We start from the raw sequence: 18,007 nt of genomic DNA, 5'->3' as shown, positions 1-18,007 counted from the left end.
TGTAGTCTAGCAATGTCTGCTTGTGTTTTTGCTTTTTAAAAAAAATATGGTGATTTAGAATTCATCACTTTGATTGTGATCCCATTCTCTTCTGCCACAGAAATAAGATACATTCCCCTCCCCTCTCAATTTAAGCTTCAAAAGATTTTTGAATTTGCTTCAAAAGATTTGGACCACTCCCCACCCAGGCTCTGGAAACCCCGCCCGTGGCCCCTCACCATGGTTTACAGCCTGCTGGCACCCAGGGCTGGGCTCATGGTCATACTGGGGAAAGTTTAGTTTCCCAAAGCTTATCCATACACTGTGCAAGTAGCTGTGTGTGAAACTTCACCTTTTTTTTTTCTTTTAAAGATTTTATTTATTTGTCACACAGAGAGAGAGAGAGAGAGCACGAGCAGAGGGAGCAGCAGGCAGTGGGAGAAGCAGGCTCCCAACTTAGCAAGGATCCCGATGCGGGACTCGATCCCAGGACCTTGGGATCATAACCTGAGCCAAAGGCAGATGCTTGACCGACTGAGCCACCTGACTGGAACGTCACTTTTTTAAAAGCTACTGTTTATTAAGCACTTGTTCTGTTCTAGCCTCTGAGCTTAGTGCTGCCCACACATGATTGACATTTGATCCACACAGCAACCTTGTAAATTGTACCTTGTACCATTATCCCCATTTTACAGACACGGAAACTGAGGGTCAGAGAGGTATGAGACTTGGCTCAGGCACATTGTACTAGAGAATCTGGGCTCCAGGTACAGTTTGGACTAACTCCAAAACCCTGTGCTCTTAGCTAATCTATTCTCAAATACAAATAGACAGTCTTATAAATACTCCCAAGAGCAGACATTGTTTCTGGTAATATTAATAGTTGGTTTTGAGTCTGAAACCCCCATGAATGACTCCATTGTCATTGCTCTCTGTCCTTCTGCCCATAGTGCTGGAATCGGCCGGACAGGGACGTTCATTGTGATTGATATCCTTATTGACATCATCAGAGAGAAAGGTAAGTCATCTGGAGGGCAAGAAGCGATAGTTCCCGTTTTTAGTTTATGGAAGGAACGTGCTAGTGAAAATAGCCTGGGGGGAGAGAATTTGAGTGTTAAAACATTTTCACAAAATCTGGGCTGAAGGCTTTGACTTTCTTTATCTTTGTGGGAGAACAAAAGTGATTCTATTTGAGCTTTTGACATGAAATGCAGCTTAGGAGCTGTGGGTCCCACTGCCATGGTCTCTTGTTGACGGTGTGGCGGTGGTCTCTGCCCACCTGCCTCATCCAGGCTGACGTTATGGGGTTGGAAAGCGAGGGGGTCCCGACCTCCAACACTTTCTCGGGTAATTTTCTGGAATCCTTTGTATCGGTCAGAAGGCCAGTGTAGCCCTTGGAACACGTTCAGTTAGAACATTAAAGACTAAATTTGCTCTCTCTCTGAGTCTGCTGAAAGTTGTGCCTTAAACCATTTCATCCCGGCCCTGCGGTTTCTCCTAATGCCTCATGGTGCTTGCTTTGCAGGCGTCGACTGTGACATTGATGTTCCCAAAACCATTCAGATGGTGCGGTCTCAGAGGTCAGGGATGGTCCAGACAGAAGCACAGTATAGGTTCATCTATATGGCTGTCCAGCATTACATCGAAACACTACAGCGCAGGATTGAAGAAGAACAGGTACCGGTGCCGGAGGGGCTGGTGGGCAGGTTTTCATTTTCTTTTCTGGGTAGCTCCACCAGATGTACTTTTCTTTTGAGCAGGATGGGCCTCTGAGAGATACCTGTCACTGTTTAGGAATGGGAATCTCATTCCCACCTAGGAAGGGCCTCTCTTTATAACTCTGATATTTCAGGACGGCTTAGCATAGGGGATTAGCTGCTATCGTCCTGGCCTGGCAGTTTGGGGAACTGCTCCATGGAAAAGTTGGGATTTTCCCAGACAGACCCGAGGAGCTTCACAGGGCAAGTTTGGAACTGAAAGCCTCGAAGTTTCCAGCCTGTTCTGGTTTAGATCCGGGCTGTCTTTATCCGTATCTCATCTCTTAAATGGATGCTTCACTCTTCATAGCACACAGTAGTTTGAACCATCAACTTGGCTGAGTTGGAAACAGTGAGATTTCAATTTTAATAAGCCATGCATAATGAAGAAGAATGTGGAGTTGGAGTGTTTCCATTTGAAGCTATTCATAATAGACACAAAGCTGAGTTAATTAGGAAGACGCTGAGAGGAGGGAAATGAGGAGACTGCTCCTTTGGGGATCTGGGCGTCTCCCCTACTCCCCTCTCAGCCCCGCCGCTCTGCTGTAGACGGGAAGTATCTAAACAGCACCGATACCTGCCTGCTTTACTCTGTGTATTGCCTTCCAGAGGACCCGGCTTCTCAGGATGCTACCTGCCGGCAAATTGTGAGACTCCCAGCCTAGCAGAACAGCAGCCACGTTATCAAAGCTTGGCTAGCCAAAGTAAGATACCTGTTAGTTAGCTTAGTACGTTCTCAGTTCACGTCAAAACACTAGAGGGGCTCTTGGGTGGCTCATTCGATTAAGCATCCGACTCTTGATTTCGGCTCAGGTCATGCTCTCAGGCTTGTGAGATCGAGCCCTGGTGTCGGGCTCCACACTCAGTGCAGAGTCTGCTTGTCCCTCTCGCTCTGCTCCTTTCCCCACATGCTCTCTCCCAAATAAATAAAATCCTAAACCCCAAACACTAGATTGTTTCATTGTACAAAAACATCTTTAGCAACAACAGTTTGGTATAATAATCAACAAAGTACTGGTTTTGACCTTCAGTGCCTTAAGTCTGACTTGGTGTCATTGTAAGATTTGCGAAATATTTAGATGGTTACTATAGGCTATTTTCTTTCTCTCTCTCTCTCTCTCTCTCTCCTTTTTTATTTTTTTAAAGATTTTATTTATTTATTTGACAGACAGAGATCACAAGTAGGCAGAGAGGCAGGCAGAGAGAGAGAGAGAGGAAGAAGCAGGCCCTCCGCTAAGCAGAGGGCCCTATGTGGGTCTTGATCCCAGGACCCTGGGATCATGAACTGAGCCGAAGGCACAGGCTTTAACCCACTGAGCCACCCAGGCTCCCCATATCTCCATTTTTTTTTTTTTTTAAAGATTTCATTTATTCGAGAGAGAGAGAGAAAACAAGCAGGGGAAGGGGCAGAGTGAGAAGCAGACTCCCCCTTGAGCAGGGAGCCTGAAGCAGGACTCAATCCCAGGACCCTGGGATCATGATCTGAGCCAAAGGCAGATGCTCAATGACTGAACCACCCAGGTGCCCCACTATAGGGTATTTTCTGTTTGTCTCCCAGTTATAGTGAATTTGGGCCAGGAATAGTTAAAGCATAAAGTTGCCCAAAGAGAAGGACTTAGGTCCTAATCAACACAAAGAGTATTTATAAACGTAGTATAAACACGGTACAAATTTAGGAATATCTTTTTTTTTAAACATTCTTTAAAAAGTTTTTATTTATTTATTTGACAGACAGAGATCACAAGTAGTCAGAGAGGCAGGCAGAGAGAGAGAGGAAGGGAAGCAGCCTCCCTGCTAAGCAGACAGCCCGACACGGGGCTCGATTCCAGGACCCTGAGATCATGACCTGAGCTGAAGGCAGCCGCTTAACCCACTGAGCCACCTGGGCGCCCCTAAATTCAGGAATATCTTGAAGCATATTATGTAATCTTGTTTAGAAAAGCTGGGGGAAAAGCTGTCATTTATTTATTTATTTATTTATTTATTTGAAAAAAGCTCCTTTTATTTCATTCAGAAGCTTCATTTATCCTTGTTTAGGTGACTTAAGAGCCTACCTCTCCCTTCCTTGATAGCAGTTCATGTGTTGTCATTACCATATACAGTCTCTCTGATCCTAAATCTCAAGCTGTATTTCGGATTTAGGAGCTCCTTTAAGAATATCTTCATCACTGCCGTTTTGGTAAAGAGGTACCGTCATCTGGTAAAAAGCTTAAGCAGTAGCCTTAAGAAACAGTGAGGTGGCCAGAGTTTTAATTTAAGCAAAGGAATGAAACTCTCTTAGGATCATTGATTATTCTTTTAAATACCATCATTTCCACAATTCTGAAGAGTTAAGGACCTTTGGGCCTGAAGGAATTTGCGAAAGAGGGTAGATGAAAAACGATCAGCATCAGGGGCGATGAGCCTGGGGAAGGAAGCAGGAAGTCACACCGGCACCAGGAGGAGGCGAAGCAGAACCAGGTGGGCGTCCAAGGGAAGGTGCAAGTGAGGCGAGTTTGAGAAAATTCTCAAGTTTTTATAAAGGGATCTTCCCACACTCTGCCATTTACTTGAAAGTAGATTTCTTCATTAACTTCCACTTACAGTATTAAATTTCTTTTTTTTAATTTGCAAAAACAGCATGGAATTCCCTTCACCCTGTTCACATTTCAACGCACTTTATCATTCATTTGTATTTTCTCTCTATATCTACGAAGTGTACTTTTAAAAATGAAATGCTCGTAAGTCGTCAACCTTTTTGCGCCCCTGCCTCTTAGTGCTCTGATGTGTGTGTCCTAGAAATGAAGACATTCTTCCACCTGACCACTGTGAAGTGATCAGAACCAGGGAGTTAACATTGATACAGCACTGTTTTCTAGTCTGCAGACCGTATCAAATTTTCCAGTTGGTTGTCCTGTCTTTCCGTGGTCCAGGGTCCCCTGGTGCATTTGCTTGTCACATAGCTTTACTTTCCTCTGGGACAGTTTCTCGGTCTTCATCTTCCTCGACCTTGCCGTTTTTGAACAGTTCAGGCCAGTTATTTGATGGAATGCCCCTCAATTTGGATTTGTCTGATGTGCTCTCTTGATTAGATTCAGGTCATGCGTTTTTGACAGGCCTGTCATAGAAGCCATGTTCCGTCCTGATACCTCCCGTCAGGAGCACCTCTGTTGACGTGTTTCATGGCTGGTGGTGTTCTCTTTGATCACTTGTTGAAGGTGATGTCTGTCAGATTTCTCCACTGTACAGGGACGATTTCCCCCTTTTTATTTTACTTTATTTCATTTATTTATTTTTTTAAAGATGTATTTATTTGATAAAGAGAGCACAAGCAGGGGAGTGGCAGGCGGGGGGGAGAGGGAGAAGCAGGCTCCCCTCGGAGCAGAGAGCCCGATATGGGGCTCGATCCCAGGACTCTGGGATCATGACCTGAGCTGAAGGCAGATGCTTAACAACTGAGCCACCCAGGTGCCCCGATTTCCCCCTTTTTACTTAGTATCTTATAGGAAGATGTTTGAGACTATATAAATAACCTGCTTTCCATCATTCTTTTTGCCTAGTAATTTTACATGTACTCACTATTGGCCTGGAAAAATTACTCCTGCTATATCTGCCCAGTGGTGGTTTCCTACTTCCATAAGTCCCTTTTCATTTATTAGTTGGGAGCCTTCTCTAAGGAAGAGCTTTCCCTTCTCATTCATTCATTCATTCATGTCAGAATGGTTGATAATCCATTACTACTATTTATTTTGTTGCTTAGATTGTCCCAAATTTGGCTAGTGGACACCTGTTCAAATTGGTTCTTCTGTCCTTTTGATAGTTCCCATTTTTGAGTACTTCTTTACCCTTTTTTTTCCCCTTAAGATTTTATTTATTTGTGTGACAGACAGAGATCACAAGTAGGCAGAGAGGCAGGCAGAAAGAGAGGGGGAGAAGCAGGCTCCCTGCCGAGCAGAGAGCCTGATGCGGGGCTCGATCCCGGGACTCTGGGATCATGACCCGAGCTGAAGGCAGAGGCTTTAACCCACTGAGCCACCCAGGCACCCCCTGGAATGGGTAGTTTCTATATAACTTATTTAGAATTCCTTTGGAAGGAAGATTTGTCTCTTCTATTTATTTATCCCATTTTTCTTTCTTTTTATTTATTTATTTTTTTTGAGAGAGAGAGAGAGTGCATGTGCACACAAGCAGGGGAGGGGAGGAAAAGAGGGAGAGGGAGAGAGAATCTTAAGCCGGCTTCTTGCCCCCCCACGCCCCCTGGCATGGAACCTGATGTGGGGCTTGATCTGACAACCCTGAGATCGTGACCTGAGCCAAAATCAAAAGTTGGGCACTTAACAGACTGAGCCACCCAGATGCCCCAAGAAGATTTTCATTTGTCCCTTTTCCTCCTGCTCTTGGCTTTTGGGCTTTTTAAAAAAATTAATATATGCTTTATTTTGTAGTCTTAATTTTTTTTTTTTTTTAAGTAATCTTGCTGCTCAACATGGGGCTCGAACTCACGACCCTGAGATCAAGAGTCGCATGCTCTACTGACAGAGCCAGCCAGGCACCTCAAGCTTTTTTTGTAAATTAAAGTTTAAGAACGGACTGCAGTTAATTTCACATGGCAAGACATTTAATGCCAGATGATTTTCGAGACTTGTGGTTGGACCCTCCTCTCAACCTTGACTGTGTGTCAGCTGGCAGGGCTGTAAGATTTAGTATAAATATTACAAAAGGTTTGGTAACTCTGCTATGTCCTTGAATTCAGGGGAAGGATAGATCAATTTCAGACCATTTTTTTAGGGCTCCGTAACAAATCTCCCTCTACACCCCTCCCCTGAATCAAAACAATCTCCATCCCCTGAGATTTTTTCTTGTTCTATACGGACAGCCTGGGCTGTCACAGTCCTGAGAAATGAACTTATCCGATTTGTGGATCAGTTTTATTTCTTGTTCTTTCTAAATAAGCAGAGAAACTCCAGTATTTTTATGCTTTTCCTTGAGCACCTTAATTGACTGAAATAATTCCTGTCCCATTTGTATTAAGTATTCCCCATTAGAAAATTCTTTTGTAATCACTCTATATAAAAATACTGATTTTTTTCAAGAAAGTATTTAGTAGGGAGGGAGAAACAGAGGTTGCTGTTCAGTGGGTATAGACTTTCAGTGATCTAAGACGAAAAAGTTCTAGAGATCTGATGTACAACAATAGCGTATACCTGACAGTATTGCATTGTGCACTCAGAAGTTTGTCAAGAGCCTGTATCTCATGTTGTCTGTCGCTTTTCTTTTACCACAATTTAGAAAAGTGTTGAGCAGGAAGCAAGCTCGTACTTCAGCTTATTGATTGTTTATTTCTTTAAAAAATAGAGTTAGGATTTTTCAACTCCAGAATAAGGTTTTTTTGTTTTTCTTTTTTAAGTTATTTTAATAAGGCTCCACACCAGTGTGGGTCCCAACACAGGGCATGAACTCACAACCCTGAGATCAAGACCTGAACTGAGACCAACAGTCAGATGCCCAACTGTCCAGAACGAGTTTTAAAATAAGTGATGTTCTCTGCCAGGTCTTCCACTTAATATATATATTTTTAAGATTTTTATTTATTTGACAGAGAGAGATCACAAGTAGACAGAGAGGCAGGCAGAGAGAGGGGAAAGCAGGTTCCCTGTGGAGCAGAGAGCCCGATGCAGGGCTCGATCCCAGGACCCAGAGATCATAACCTGAGCTAAAAGCAGAGGCTTTAACCCACTGAGTCACCCAGGCGCCCCTTAATATTTCATTTTAAATTCTGTCTTTTAAAAACTCATTTCTTGGGGGAGTCAGTATTTCAGTGCTAAGAATCTGTGGCTGCTTTTTGAGGCCTTTCGATTTTTTAAAAACAGCTGTTCAGGGACGCCTGGGTGGCTGAGTGGATTAAAGCCTCTCCCTTCAAATCAGGTCATGATCTCAGGGTCCTGGGATCGAGCCCCACATCGGGCTCTCTGCTCAGCGGGGAGCCTGCTTCTCTTCCTCTCTCTCTCTGCCTGCCTCTGTGCCTAACTGTGATCTCTGTCAAATAAATAAATAAATAAATAAAATCTTAAAAAAAAAAAAAACAACCCTCAGTTTTTCAAAACATTAAAATACTGTGTAAACAAAACATTTTCTCCTCGGATTTCTTTTTTGTAACTTCTTTCCTAGACCGTAAGTTTTTTGTTGTTTTTGTTTTTTTTAAGATTTTATTCATTTACTTGACAGACAGAGATCACAAGTAGACAGAGAGGTAGGCAGAGAGAGAGGAAGGGAAGCAGGCTCCATGCTGAGCAGAGAGCCCGATGTGGGGCTCGATCCCAGGACCCTGAGATCATGACCTGAGCTAAAGGCAGAGGCCTTAACCCACTGAGCCACCCAGGTGCCCCAGGTTGGGCTGTTTTAGCAGTCTAATTAATAGTGGCTTCAACAGGACAGAAGCTCCTTTCTCTTCTAACATAAAAATCCAAGTTGGCAGGACATTTGGGAAGGAAGTGGGCATCACAGCTCCACGGGGTCATCCAAGGGCCCCGGCACTTTGCATCTTATCACCCAGTTGTCCTTTAGGACGTTTCCTTTTCCACACGGTTGCAGACTGCACGAACGAGTGGACAGACAGCAAGCAGCTAGGGGCCTGTTAATGTCAAGCTTTTTCTGTGAAGAGTCAGACAGCAAATCTCTTAGACTATGCACCTTCCTTTTTATTTTGGTCCCATGTTCACATATGGTTGCTTTATAGTTTATAGGTTGGAGTCATAACAACTCTTGTTATGCAAAAAAAGATTTTCTGCTTTTTATTTGATGTTTTGGGGTGAGTTTTGAGGAAGGAGAAGAAGAAGAACCAGTGGATTTAAATTTGTTTTATGTTTCATTTTGTTTATTTATTTATTTTTATTTTTTATTTTTGAGGATTTTATTTATTTATTTGTCAGAGAGAGAGAGAGCACAAGCAGGGGGAATGGCAGGCCCAGTAGGCAGAGGGAGACACAGACTCCCCGCTGAGCTGGGAGCCTGATGCAGGGCTCAAACCCAGGATCCTGGGATCATGACCTGAGCCAAAGGCAGATGCTTAACTGACTGAGCCACCCAGGCACCCCTTATGTTTCATTTTGAAAAAAACCTTAAAATAATAGTACTTATACCTATGTTTTCTTTTGTCACATTTATTCCAAGTTTTTTCCCATTTATTCTTAGTAATTAAAATAAATAATTAATTAAATAAATTAATAATTTATTAAATTAATTAAAATAAAAGAAAATAAAAATAGATTAATTAAATAAATAAATTTTATTTATTTGACAGAGAAAGAGATCACAAGCAGGCAGAGAGGCAGGCAGAGAGAGAGGAAGGGAAGCAGGCTCTCTGCCGAGCAGAGAACCTCATGCAGGGCTCGATCCCAGGACCCTGAGATCACAACCTGAGCCGAAGGCAGAGGCTTTAACCCACTGAGCCACCCAGGCTCCCCCCCCCCATTTATTTTTTATTATTAAAGTAATCTCTATACCCCACATGGGGCTCCAACTCACAACCCCAAGATCAAGAGTCACACACTCTTCTGAGTGAGCCAGCCAGGCATCCCTCTTTTTCAGCAATCAAATGTGGCAGGCACAGCTGTCAGCCCAAGTGCACCCCTCATTTCTACCCCTGGAGCTGCAGGGCAATAGCTAGGTTTGCAGTCAGACACTCAGCCAACTGAGCCACCCAGGTACCAGTTTCTTCCAGTTTCTTTTTAAAATACAAATACCAATAATCTACACACAATAGATAACACTGTTTTATATGTTTAGAATGTTCAGCCAGATGGTTTCATACTGTTTTATTGTTTTGTAATTTGTGTTTTTCCACTTAACATTGATTATGAAAACTGTTTTGATAAACACAGTTTCTCTCTCTTTTTTTAAAGACTTTATTTGACACAGAGAGAGAGAGATCACAAGTAGGCAGAGAGGCAGGCAGAGAGAGAGGGGGAAGCAGGCTCCCTGCTGAGGAGAGAGCCCAATGCTGGGCTCGATGCTGAGCTCGATCCCAGGACCCTGAGATCATGACCTGAGCTGAAGGCAGAGGCTTAACTCACTGAGCCACCCAGGCGCCCCACACAGTCTCTCTTTTTGTTGTTTCTCTTCACTGTTACATATTATTTTATGGTATGAATACATCATATCGATTTATTCTCTTCATGTAGACATTATTAAGAATAACATGTCACTGGACATCCTTTTATAGCCCTTTTAGGCTTCTGTGTATGAGTTTCTCAAGAAGCAAATGTTCGAGGTTGTCGAATGTAGTTTTGTTATTACTGGATACCAACTGGTCAGTCCTGCGAGTTCGGACCAATAGTGCACCAATTTAGCCTTTCCCTAGCGGCGAGTGGAAGTCCCTGCTCTGTGTCAGTATCTGATGTGAATACCCTTTCTGATATTTGCTGATTTTCTTCAATAATCATTGAATGAAGGCAGCATTATATAATGATGATTGGTGGGTTCGGTTTTCAGAATTGGTCGTTTTTAGGTGAACTTAGGAGTGAAGAGTGATAAATTGTGTAACCGGGATGCCTACCAAATATAGTTCACTCTGCATCTGTAATGAGATTCCATTCTCCTGGTTTTCCTTGCCAATCCCCCCCCCCCCCCAAGAATATCATTAGAGCCAAAAATGAAGTTGTAAAGATGCTAGGGTCTTTTCTGGGATGGAGGTGGGAGGCGGGGAGGATATGGTAAAGCACTACCAACTTCTGTACCTGTAGGCCATTTTTACACGGGGTGAACTTACTTCTGGAACTCTTTTCCCAACTGTTTATCTGAGAATCATTAAATGTGTTGCAAGTGAACTATGAAATGATTAGATGTTAATGTGGCAAAGAAAGTGAGAATTCTCTCTTAGTTCAGAAATAGATACATTTGGTTTAATATAGTAAGTTGTTAATGCATGACTCTATGCTTTTGAATTATATGGTTCAAAAGTACTTTTCACTTGTATGGTGTTATTTACATTGAGGTGAATTCCCTAACATTTGATCAGTGTGTCATTATTCAGGGTACAACCTTTCTGTCTGCCTGTCTGTCCGTCTGTCTTTGGTAAAATGCCTCTTTGCTTCTTTTTCCCTTTAAAAAAGTCCATTTCCTCATATATGCACTCTTCACCTTTCAGAAAAGCAAGAGGAAAGGGCATGAATATACAAATATTAAGTATTCTCTAACGGACCAGACAAGTGGAGATCAGAGTCCCCTCCCGCCTTGTACCCCAACACCATCTTGTGCAGAGTAAGTAGTAACAAAGGAAATTCTTTCTATCCGAACACAGTCCTATAGAAAGCTTAAAAACCAGCAGGTCTTTGCAGCACATGCCTGTTGTTATTGTTACCCTGCTGATTAGCAAGTGTGTCAGTGGCTTTCTAAACTAAATTTTAATTTACCTAAACCGAAGGCTGATTGGTACACTAACTATGGTTATGTGAGGTTATCAGTCTATCCAGTGGTGGTTCTCTAAGAAGAATCTAATTTTCCTTTTTACGGGGTGGGGATGATTTCTTTTGTTAATGACAGACAACAAAGGTAGGTAACGCCCCTTTGGTTGTTTTAAGACTCTTTGCTAAATAAAAGTAAGTAATACTTACTTTTATTAATGTCTCAACACCATCACGATCTGCTAATTTTCCTGTCAGCAGAGAACAGAAATCTGCTTTGAGCCTTTAAACTAAGAGTCCACGAACTGGAGGCCTAAGGCCAAATTCTGGCATGCCTGTTTTTGTACAGCTCACGAATGGTTTTTAAGGTGTTATATTTAAAAAGAAAAAAAAAAGGCAGCACAGAGAATATTATATGCCAGAGACTGAGACAGAAAGACTTTGCCAACCCCTTGTTTAAGCTAAAATATGTGTTAGGAAAACATTTGTTAAATCGATTATGTGAACGACAGTCTTAAATTATTGTTTTTCTATATATTCTAAGGTAGTCTGTGGTATAACATTTACTTTTTATTTTTGCCCAAGAGTCTTATCTCTGTTTGCTTCTGATGTGGATTTTTAAACCCCTGCTGACTTTAATACTCTATATACACATTTTAGATAGCAAATATGAGGCTTGTATTTACATTTGGCTTCTAGTTAACATTGAAATGAAATTATACAGCAAAAGTATTCTCTCCTCCAAGTTGCCTCTTCCTTCTGCCTGCTTTTTGCTTTCCTGGTGGACTGATCGGGAAAGTTGATATTTTAAATTGCTGTCTGCCTTCATGTGCCGTGGCGCCAAGCTCATCAGGGCTCTGAGTCCTGGCCAGAGAGCTTTCCCTGAATATTGGCACAGTGAAGGGACTGTGAGCACTCCCTTACTGCCAGTGGCCTCTCCACGTGACACATTCTCTGCCTCTCCACTCCCATTGTGTTCCTTATAGGCTGTAACCCAGGATACCTCGGACCCCAAGCCCCTTCTTGTCCCTCTCAGGTTGGCATCTATGGCTGCTGGGCCCTCTGTCCCCCAAGGACTGCTCGGATCTCCATTCTGCTCAGTAAAATGGAGTCTGGCCTCTGGTGCATTGGCCCTCCATCCCAGGGCCCTACACCACCCTGAGCTTCTCCCTCACTGTTCCCCTTCATGTAGTTGGATTCAGGGTTTCATGGGTCTGTGGGCCTCCCGGCCCCTGCTCTTTCCTTCCTTGGACCTCTTGCCTGTTAGGATCCCTCTGCTTGAAATGAATAGCGGTCCTTCTATGTGCTCACATTTTACCCTGCTTGAAGGCCTTACTCAAAGACCTCATCGTATAGGCCTCCTTTGCTCTGCCTGCCAGAAAAACGGCTCGCTTTCCTCCAACCACAGAGAACACAGGGGCTCAAGGCTCTTACTCTGCTGTTAGCTTGCTTTTGTATGTTCGTGTCTCACAGCCCGTCCTAGAGCGTTAGCTCCTGGGGCCCGTGTCTGTACTGTCTCGGGTTCCCCAAAGAATGGATTATGTGCTTTATAAATACCGTGTGTGCTTAGCATAGTCAGCGCTTTTATTCATGTTTTCTTTCTTCTTTTTTTCTTTTCAGAATGAGAGAAGATAATGCTAGAGTCTATGAAAATGTGGGTCTGATGCAGCAGCAGAAAAGTTTCAGATGAGAACACCCAGCAAGACTTCAGCACAGACACAGGTATTTACGTGGACGTGCTCCTGGTGGTTTATGTCATTGGTGGGGTTTTTAACAGGCAGATAATGTGTGAGCGTTCTAGCGAGGGGCCCCATAACGAAGTTTTACAAACCAGCCTCTTTTTTCTCTTCCTAAGCTCCTTTTTCCTAAGCTGGATTTATTTTTGAGTTCATTAAGGATTGAAATCAAATTCGGAATTAATTCTGTGAGGGGCAGAGCTGGTACTTACTACGGAGAGACGGTTGATGTGGGTGAGGAAGGGCAGGGGTCCCTATACCTTCCATTTGTATTAGAGTCGGTTGACCCAAGCTGTGCGGGGAGACAGTCTTTGGGGGCCCGGGAAGCAGGGGGACAGCTCTGGAGGGTTGGCGTCAGGATGCCCGAGTTCTCATCCCCTTTGGCCCCTGACTAGCTGTGTGACCAGGCTTTGGCCTCCCTGGGCCTGCACCCCTCTCACCTCCACATCCCTTCCAGCACTGTCTCTGGGAACTCCTCTCCCTTGTACGTCTCCTCCCTCAGTCACCTCTATAGACAGCGACCCAGGTTGTGAGGGATGTTGGAAACTCATAGTTTCAGTATTGCAAATTGAAATTCCCATTTCAATGGGTAGTACATTTAAAAGATTTCAATGCACTTGAGAATGGTTTAATGCCTTGAGAAACTTTTAGATGTGTGCTCCTTAAAAATTCTAGCTTATTTCTTCCCCAGATGTGGACCTTTACCCTCTCCCTGAAAAGATCAAGAACAGATGCAAGAAAGTACATGCGAAGAATGAATTTGCATTTGGAAGGCTTGTGTTGTGGTTGACTACCTTTGGATAAGCAAAATTCAGAACCATTTAAAGACCACTATATTCTAACTCGACAATACCTAATTACCAATTACTCATTTCCTCAGATAAGAAGAAATCATCTCTACAATGTAGACAGTGTTATATTTTACAGAATTTTATTTTAAATTGAGGAAGCAGTTAATTGTGCTCTATATTTTAATGACGATGGTGATTCAAATTCTACTTATTGGCATTTTCTTTTCTTTTTATGACCTTAAAAATTCAATTATTTTTCTCTTTGTGAGGGATGACAGGGCTTTTATAAAAGGAAAAACGTTTTGGAAAAGGTGACAACATCCCGTGGGAGTGAGAACAGTTTCATTTATCATTGCTTATCCAGTAGTGGATAATTCATTTGATAGCCTCTTTTTTTGGCTAAATGATAATTAAGCCAGTGGCCCCAGACTGTCAGAAGTCGACTGTCTACCTTTGCATTGCCATTAAAAAATCATGGGAAAAAATAATCATGGAAACTTGGGAGAAAAGATGTGTTTTCTTCTTAGCAGATGACCAGGCTGAGAAGGATGTGGTGGGAAAATATTTGTCACGTTTTCTTTTCATTTGAGTCATTGTCTCGTATTTAGGGGGAAAAAAGCGCATGTGTGGATAACCAGCCAGTGTCGTGATCGATTGTTGGTGACAAACCACCCCAAAACGCAGCGGCTGAAACAATACTTCTCTTGTTTGCCTCCTCCCTGTTCTTCAGTCTGGGCTGGGCTCCGCTGAGCTGTTCCCGTCCTCTCGCTGGTGTTGCCCGTGTGGTCAGGGGTGGGTGGGCTTCTCTCTGCAGGTCCCCGGCCTTTCCTTCTGCGTGCGATGGCTCCAAGTGGCCTCGCCAGCAGGGTAGCCGGACCGCCTACATGGCCGCTCAGAGCGCCCAAGGATATCAAGCAGTAATGGCCAGGCCTGTTTAAGACAAACCCAGAACTTCCACTGCCCTCTCGTGATTAAAGCATCCCAGGGCCAGCCCAGGTTCGGGAAGGGGGATGGCACCAGGGCATGGAGCGGAGAGGTGTGATCCATGGGGGCCCCCAGAGTAATGGGCTGTGAGAAGCAGTGCCACACAAGAACAGCAATGGTTAGAAGTAGAAGCTGCTCGTGACCTTGGGAAGTGGAAGCTGCTTGCGATTGCTGGTGTAAGCTGTTAGTCAAACTGACAAATAGAGGGCCTTCTAGAAGCTTCCTGAGCCACTTCTGCTGGCTCTGAGCACATTTTCTGAACCAGCACTTGGGGAAACTGGTCTCTATGGAGGGCCGTGTGGAGGGGGCAGAGCATCTGAATGCAGAACCACCCTGTCCCGCGACTCCGGAGGAGGGAGGCGCAGGAAGCGCTTACTCCCCGGGCCGGTTCAGTCCGGCGCTGCCAGGAAGGGGCGGTGCTAACGCCGGTCCCGCTTTGATTGAATTAGCAGTGGCTCATTTTTGTTCTAATCAAGCAGTAGGATTTGCTACCGTTCTACCTGAAGTGCCTTCTCCAAAGACACCCTCTTTGCCCCGTGTGTGGAATCATCCTTCGGTGAGTGTGTTTCAGTGAAAGAATCACTGGTTGACTTTGTAAAGACAATAAAGTGCCATGGCGGCTTGGCCATTAGGTTACGGTCTCCTTGCGCAGTCTTCTTGCATTGGCTCCCGACCGGTCCATCCCCAAGTGCTTCGGTTCTGAGGTCTTTACCTCCCGTGAAGTCTTGAGGTAGTTTGGGAACTGCCTCCGCCGCCATTTTCACACACAAAATGCACAATGACGCCCCCCCACACCCCCCAACCCAGTGAACCTAGAATAGCTTTAGAACACTGGTGTGGCCCAGAGGTAATCACCTTCTAAGGGGAATGTCAGTGACTACTGTCTTCTTGTCAAGCCTGTAAAGCAAGAGATTCCAGTTCAGTATTTGCAACAAAGGTCTCGAATCCTGCTCCTTTTATTGCATTGTCGCATTGAATTCTCCTCCTTTGCCTTGATTTTCTGCTATAGTTGAGACTCTGGACTTTGAGGGCAAAGTCTTTCACCAGCATACAAGGGTTCGATTGTACAAATTTATCTGCTGCATTAATGTCTCCGCCTGTAGCTTAAGATGGAGTTGTTCCGTGCTCGGAACAGAATCGCCTAATCTGGGCTAGCTTTGCTTGTTACAGGACATTGATTTCATTTAGATTTCCCTCCACGAGGTCAGCCAACTCTCATGTTATGTAAACCTGTGCCAAGACAAGATTGTCCTAGCCCCTAGGTTGCTCAGGTTTGACATGTGTCTGGTGAAAAGGGGATTGCAGGTTCTCAGATGAGATAACTCTCCATGAGATGGAATCCGGAAGAGGGGTGGTGAGGATGTGGGGAGCTGGAGGTGCAGGTGTTAAAAAGTTGTGGAAATGGAAGTTCCAAAGAGGTGGTTTGTGAGGAGGTCAGAGGCGTGGGGCCCGCGCAGTCAGAACTTGAATAGGTTGATCAGGTTACCTGGCAAGTAAGTAGGTGTGATAGATACAGGGATGAAGTCTGCTCCTGGGTTGCTGGTAGACATTAAATTTGCACAATATCCTGTAGCTGGTTGAGTGTTTTAAAATGATAAGCGTAGGGTTTTTATATTTGGGGTGAAGAAATGATCTGACTCATGGTATTGGGGTTTCTTTTTTAAAAAAGCCAAATTTCAGAGTCCTAAGAGCTTTAAAAAAAAAAAAAGACACCTCACCTCCAGTGGGTGACCCTCCTGAAAATCATGGTCCTCTCTCCCATTGAATCAGTGACTTTTCAGAGGTGGCAAAACGGGCGTGAGAAAATTGCCGTCCGACTTTCTTGGTGTTTGTACATTCTTTATGGAGCCCAGTTGCTTTGGAACAGCCAAGAAGATTATCAAGATTATTTTTAGGGGTACCTTTACTGGGGATCTGAAGAACTAATATAACATCCTGGGTTATTTCTAGTTTGGGGGAATGTGGAAGGGTATGCAATTGTAAAGTGTTTTGTTGTAGCTTATTAATCCATGAGGGGAACTTAGACTGTAGACATAAGGACACACCCAGTGCAGTTTCTGTTTTCTGTACGTTGTTGGGGGAATAAAGTTTTATATAGCAAGCACATGGCCTCCCTGATTTCAGAATGCCTTTATGAGAATCTGTATTAGCCCTTAATGTTGTTGAAGCCTTTCTCCCTCTTCCTCTCGAAAATACAGTTTATTGTTTCTTCTATCATTGAAAAGTTTGTTCTTTTTTCACTATGGGCAGTTCACACAAGGCAAAAATATTAAACAGTTGGTTTTAGTGTGTTGTATAACTTTACTGTATATCAAACTAATTTTTACAAGTTTTCATCCTAAACCTCAAATCATGTAATTAATAATTTGCCTGTTTATTTATGACATAATTGTGATTCTTTTATTAATAAAAGCTAATGGAAAAGGATCCTTTATTAAGCTGATGACTAGACCTACATTTAATTTTCCTGCAGTATATGAAGTATTGTACCAGAGTATTAAAAGATATGTAATATTTTATTGATAAATCTATCCTTTAAAAGGAATACGTTTTAGGATGTCATCATTTTGATGTGAATCATGTAAATGTTGATAATATGCACTGTTTATTATACATTTAGTGTTTCGAGAGATTCACTTAATTGCCTTTTTGCCCATGTATTATGTAGTCTGTTTGCAATTTTTTTTTTTTAAATGACATGGAAAGAATAGTTTATGTAGAGAAACATTAGTGGATGTTAATTGTCTCCCCACCTATATTTATGGGTGTTAGTTCAATTGCATTGCTAGTTGCAAAGCCGTATTATCAGAGTAAACGTGTATTTGTAAACTGTATGGGAACTAAAAATTAGGAATAAAACCATTTTCTTATTTTATGGTATTAGTCATTTACTTCATTGGAAACGTCCAGGAAAAACCGGGATGATAGGTCACTCAACCTTTTACACTAGCCAAATGCTGACATTTAGCAGCTCTTATCTGGAAGGTAACTGGGAATTCGGAATACATGAGTCAGTTCCTCAAGCATTCCTTCAGTGCCCACTCTGACTAGCTTCGGGAGACAGGCAGGGGATGTTATTTCCAAGAACTTAGGAGTAAGTAACTTATAGAAAGTATGTCTATAAAACATAGAGGAAACATACAAACAATGTAAATGGTACCCGATGGGGCTATGGAGTGCCGATGATAGAGAAGGCCCGTAGGAGTAAATTGTGTACCACAGGACACTGTCTCGTCCCTTTAGATTTAGGCCACAAGCAAACAAGTCCATTTGCTGCTTCGGACATGAACATTGGCAGAAAGAAACTGTTTTATAAGTAACGCAACCGGTAGTTCTCAGTTCTCTGTTGTAAATCTAAGAAGAGATTCATATTATTTACA

The 18,007-nt window shown here is 43.2% G+C and overlaps 1 protein-coding gene across 2 annotated transcripts in view; it reads left to right on the top strand.

The window, feature by feature from the left end:
* The window catches only part of PTPN11 (protein tyrosine phosphatase non-receptor type 11), an 80,998-nt gene extending 66,773 nt beyond the window's left edge, over positions 1–14,225 (top strand). For both annotated transcript variants that reach the window (XM_046025091.1, XM_046025090.1), the window contains exons 12-16: positions 930–997; positions 1,505–1,656; positions 10,861–10,973; positions 12,737–12,838; positions 13,544–14,225. In XM_046025091.1, the coding sequence (XP_045881047.1) occupies positions 930–997; positions 1,505–1,656; positions 10,861–10,973; positions 12,737–12,806 (403 nt within the window). In that variant the 3' untranslated portion in view covers positions 12,807–12,838; positions 13,544–14,225. The remainder of the gene's footprint in view (positions 1–929; positions 998–1,504; positions 1,657–10,860; positions 10,974–12,736; positions 12,839–13,543) is intronic.
* The last annotated feature ends 3,782 nt before the right edge of the window (positions 14,226–18,007 follow it).

The sequence above is a fragment of the Meles meles genome, chromosome 12, assembly GCF_922984935.1.
Source record: "Meles meles chromosome 12, mMelMel3.1 paternal haplotype, whole genome shotgun sequence".
NCBI classification, from domain to species: Eukaryota; Metazoa; Chordata; class Mammalia; order Carnivora; family Mustelidae; genus Meles; species Meles meles.
Note: the sequence above shows the minus strand (reverse complement) of the source record. Positions and strands in the feature narration are given on the sequence as shown.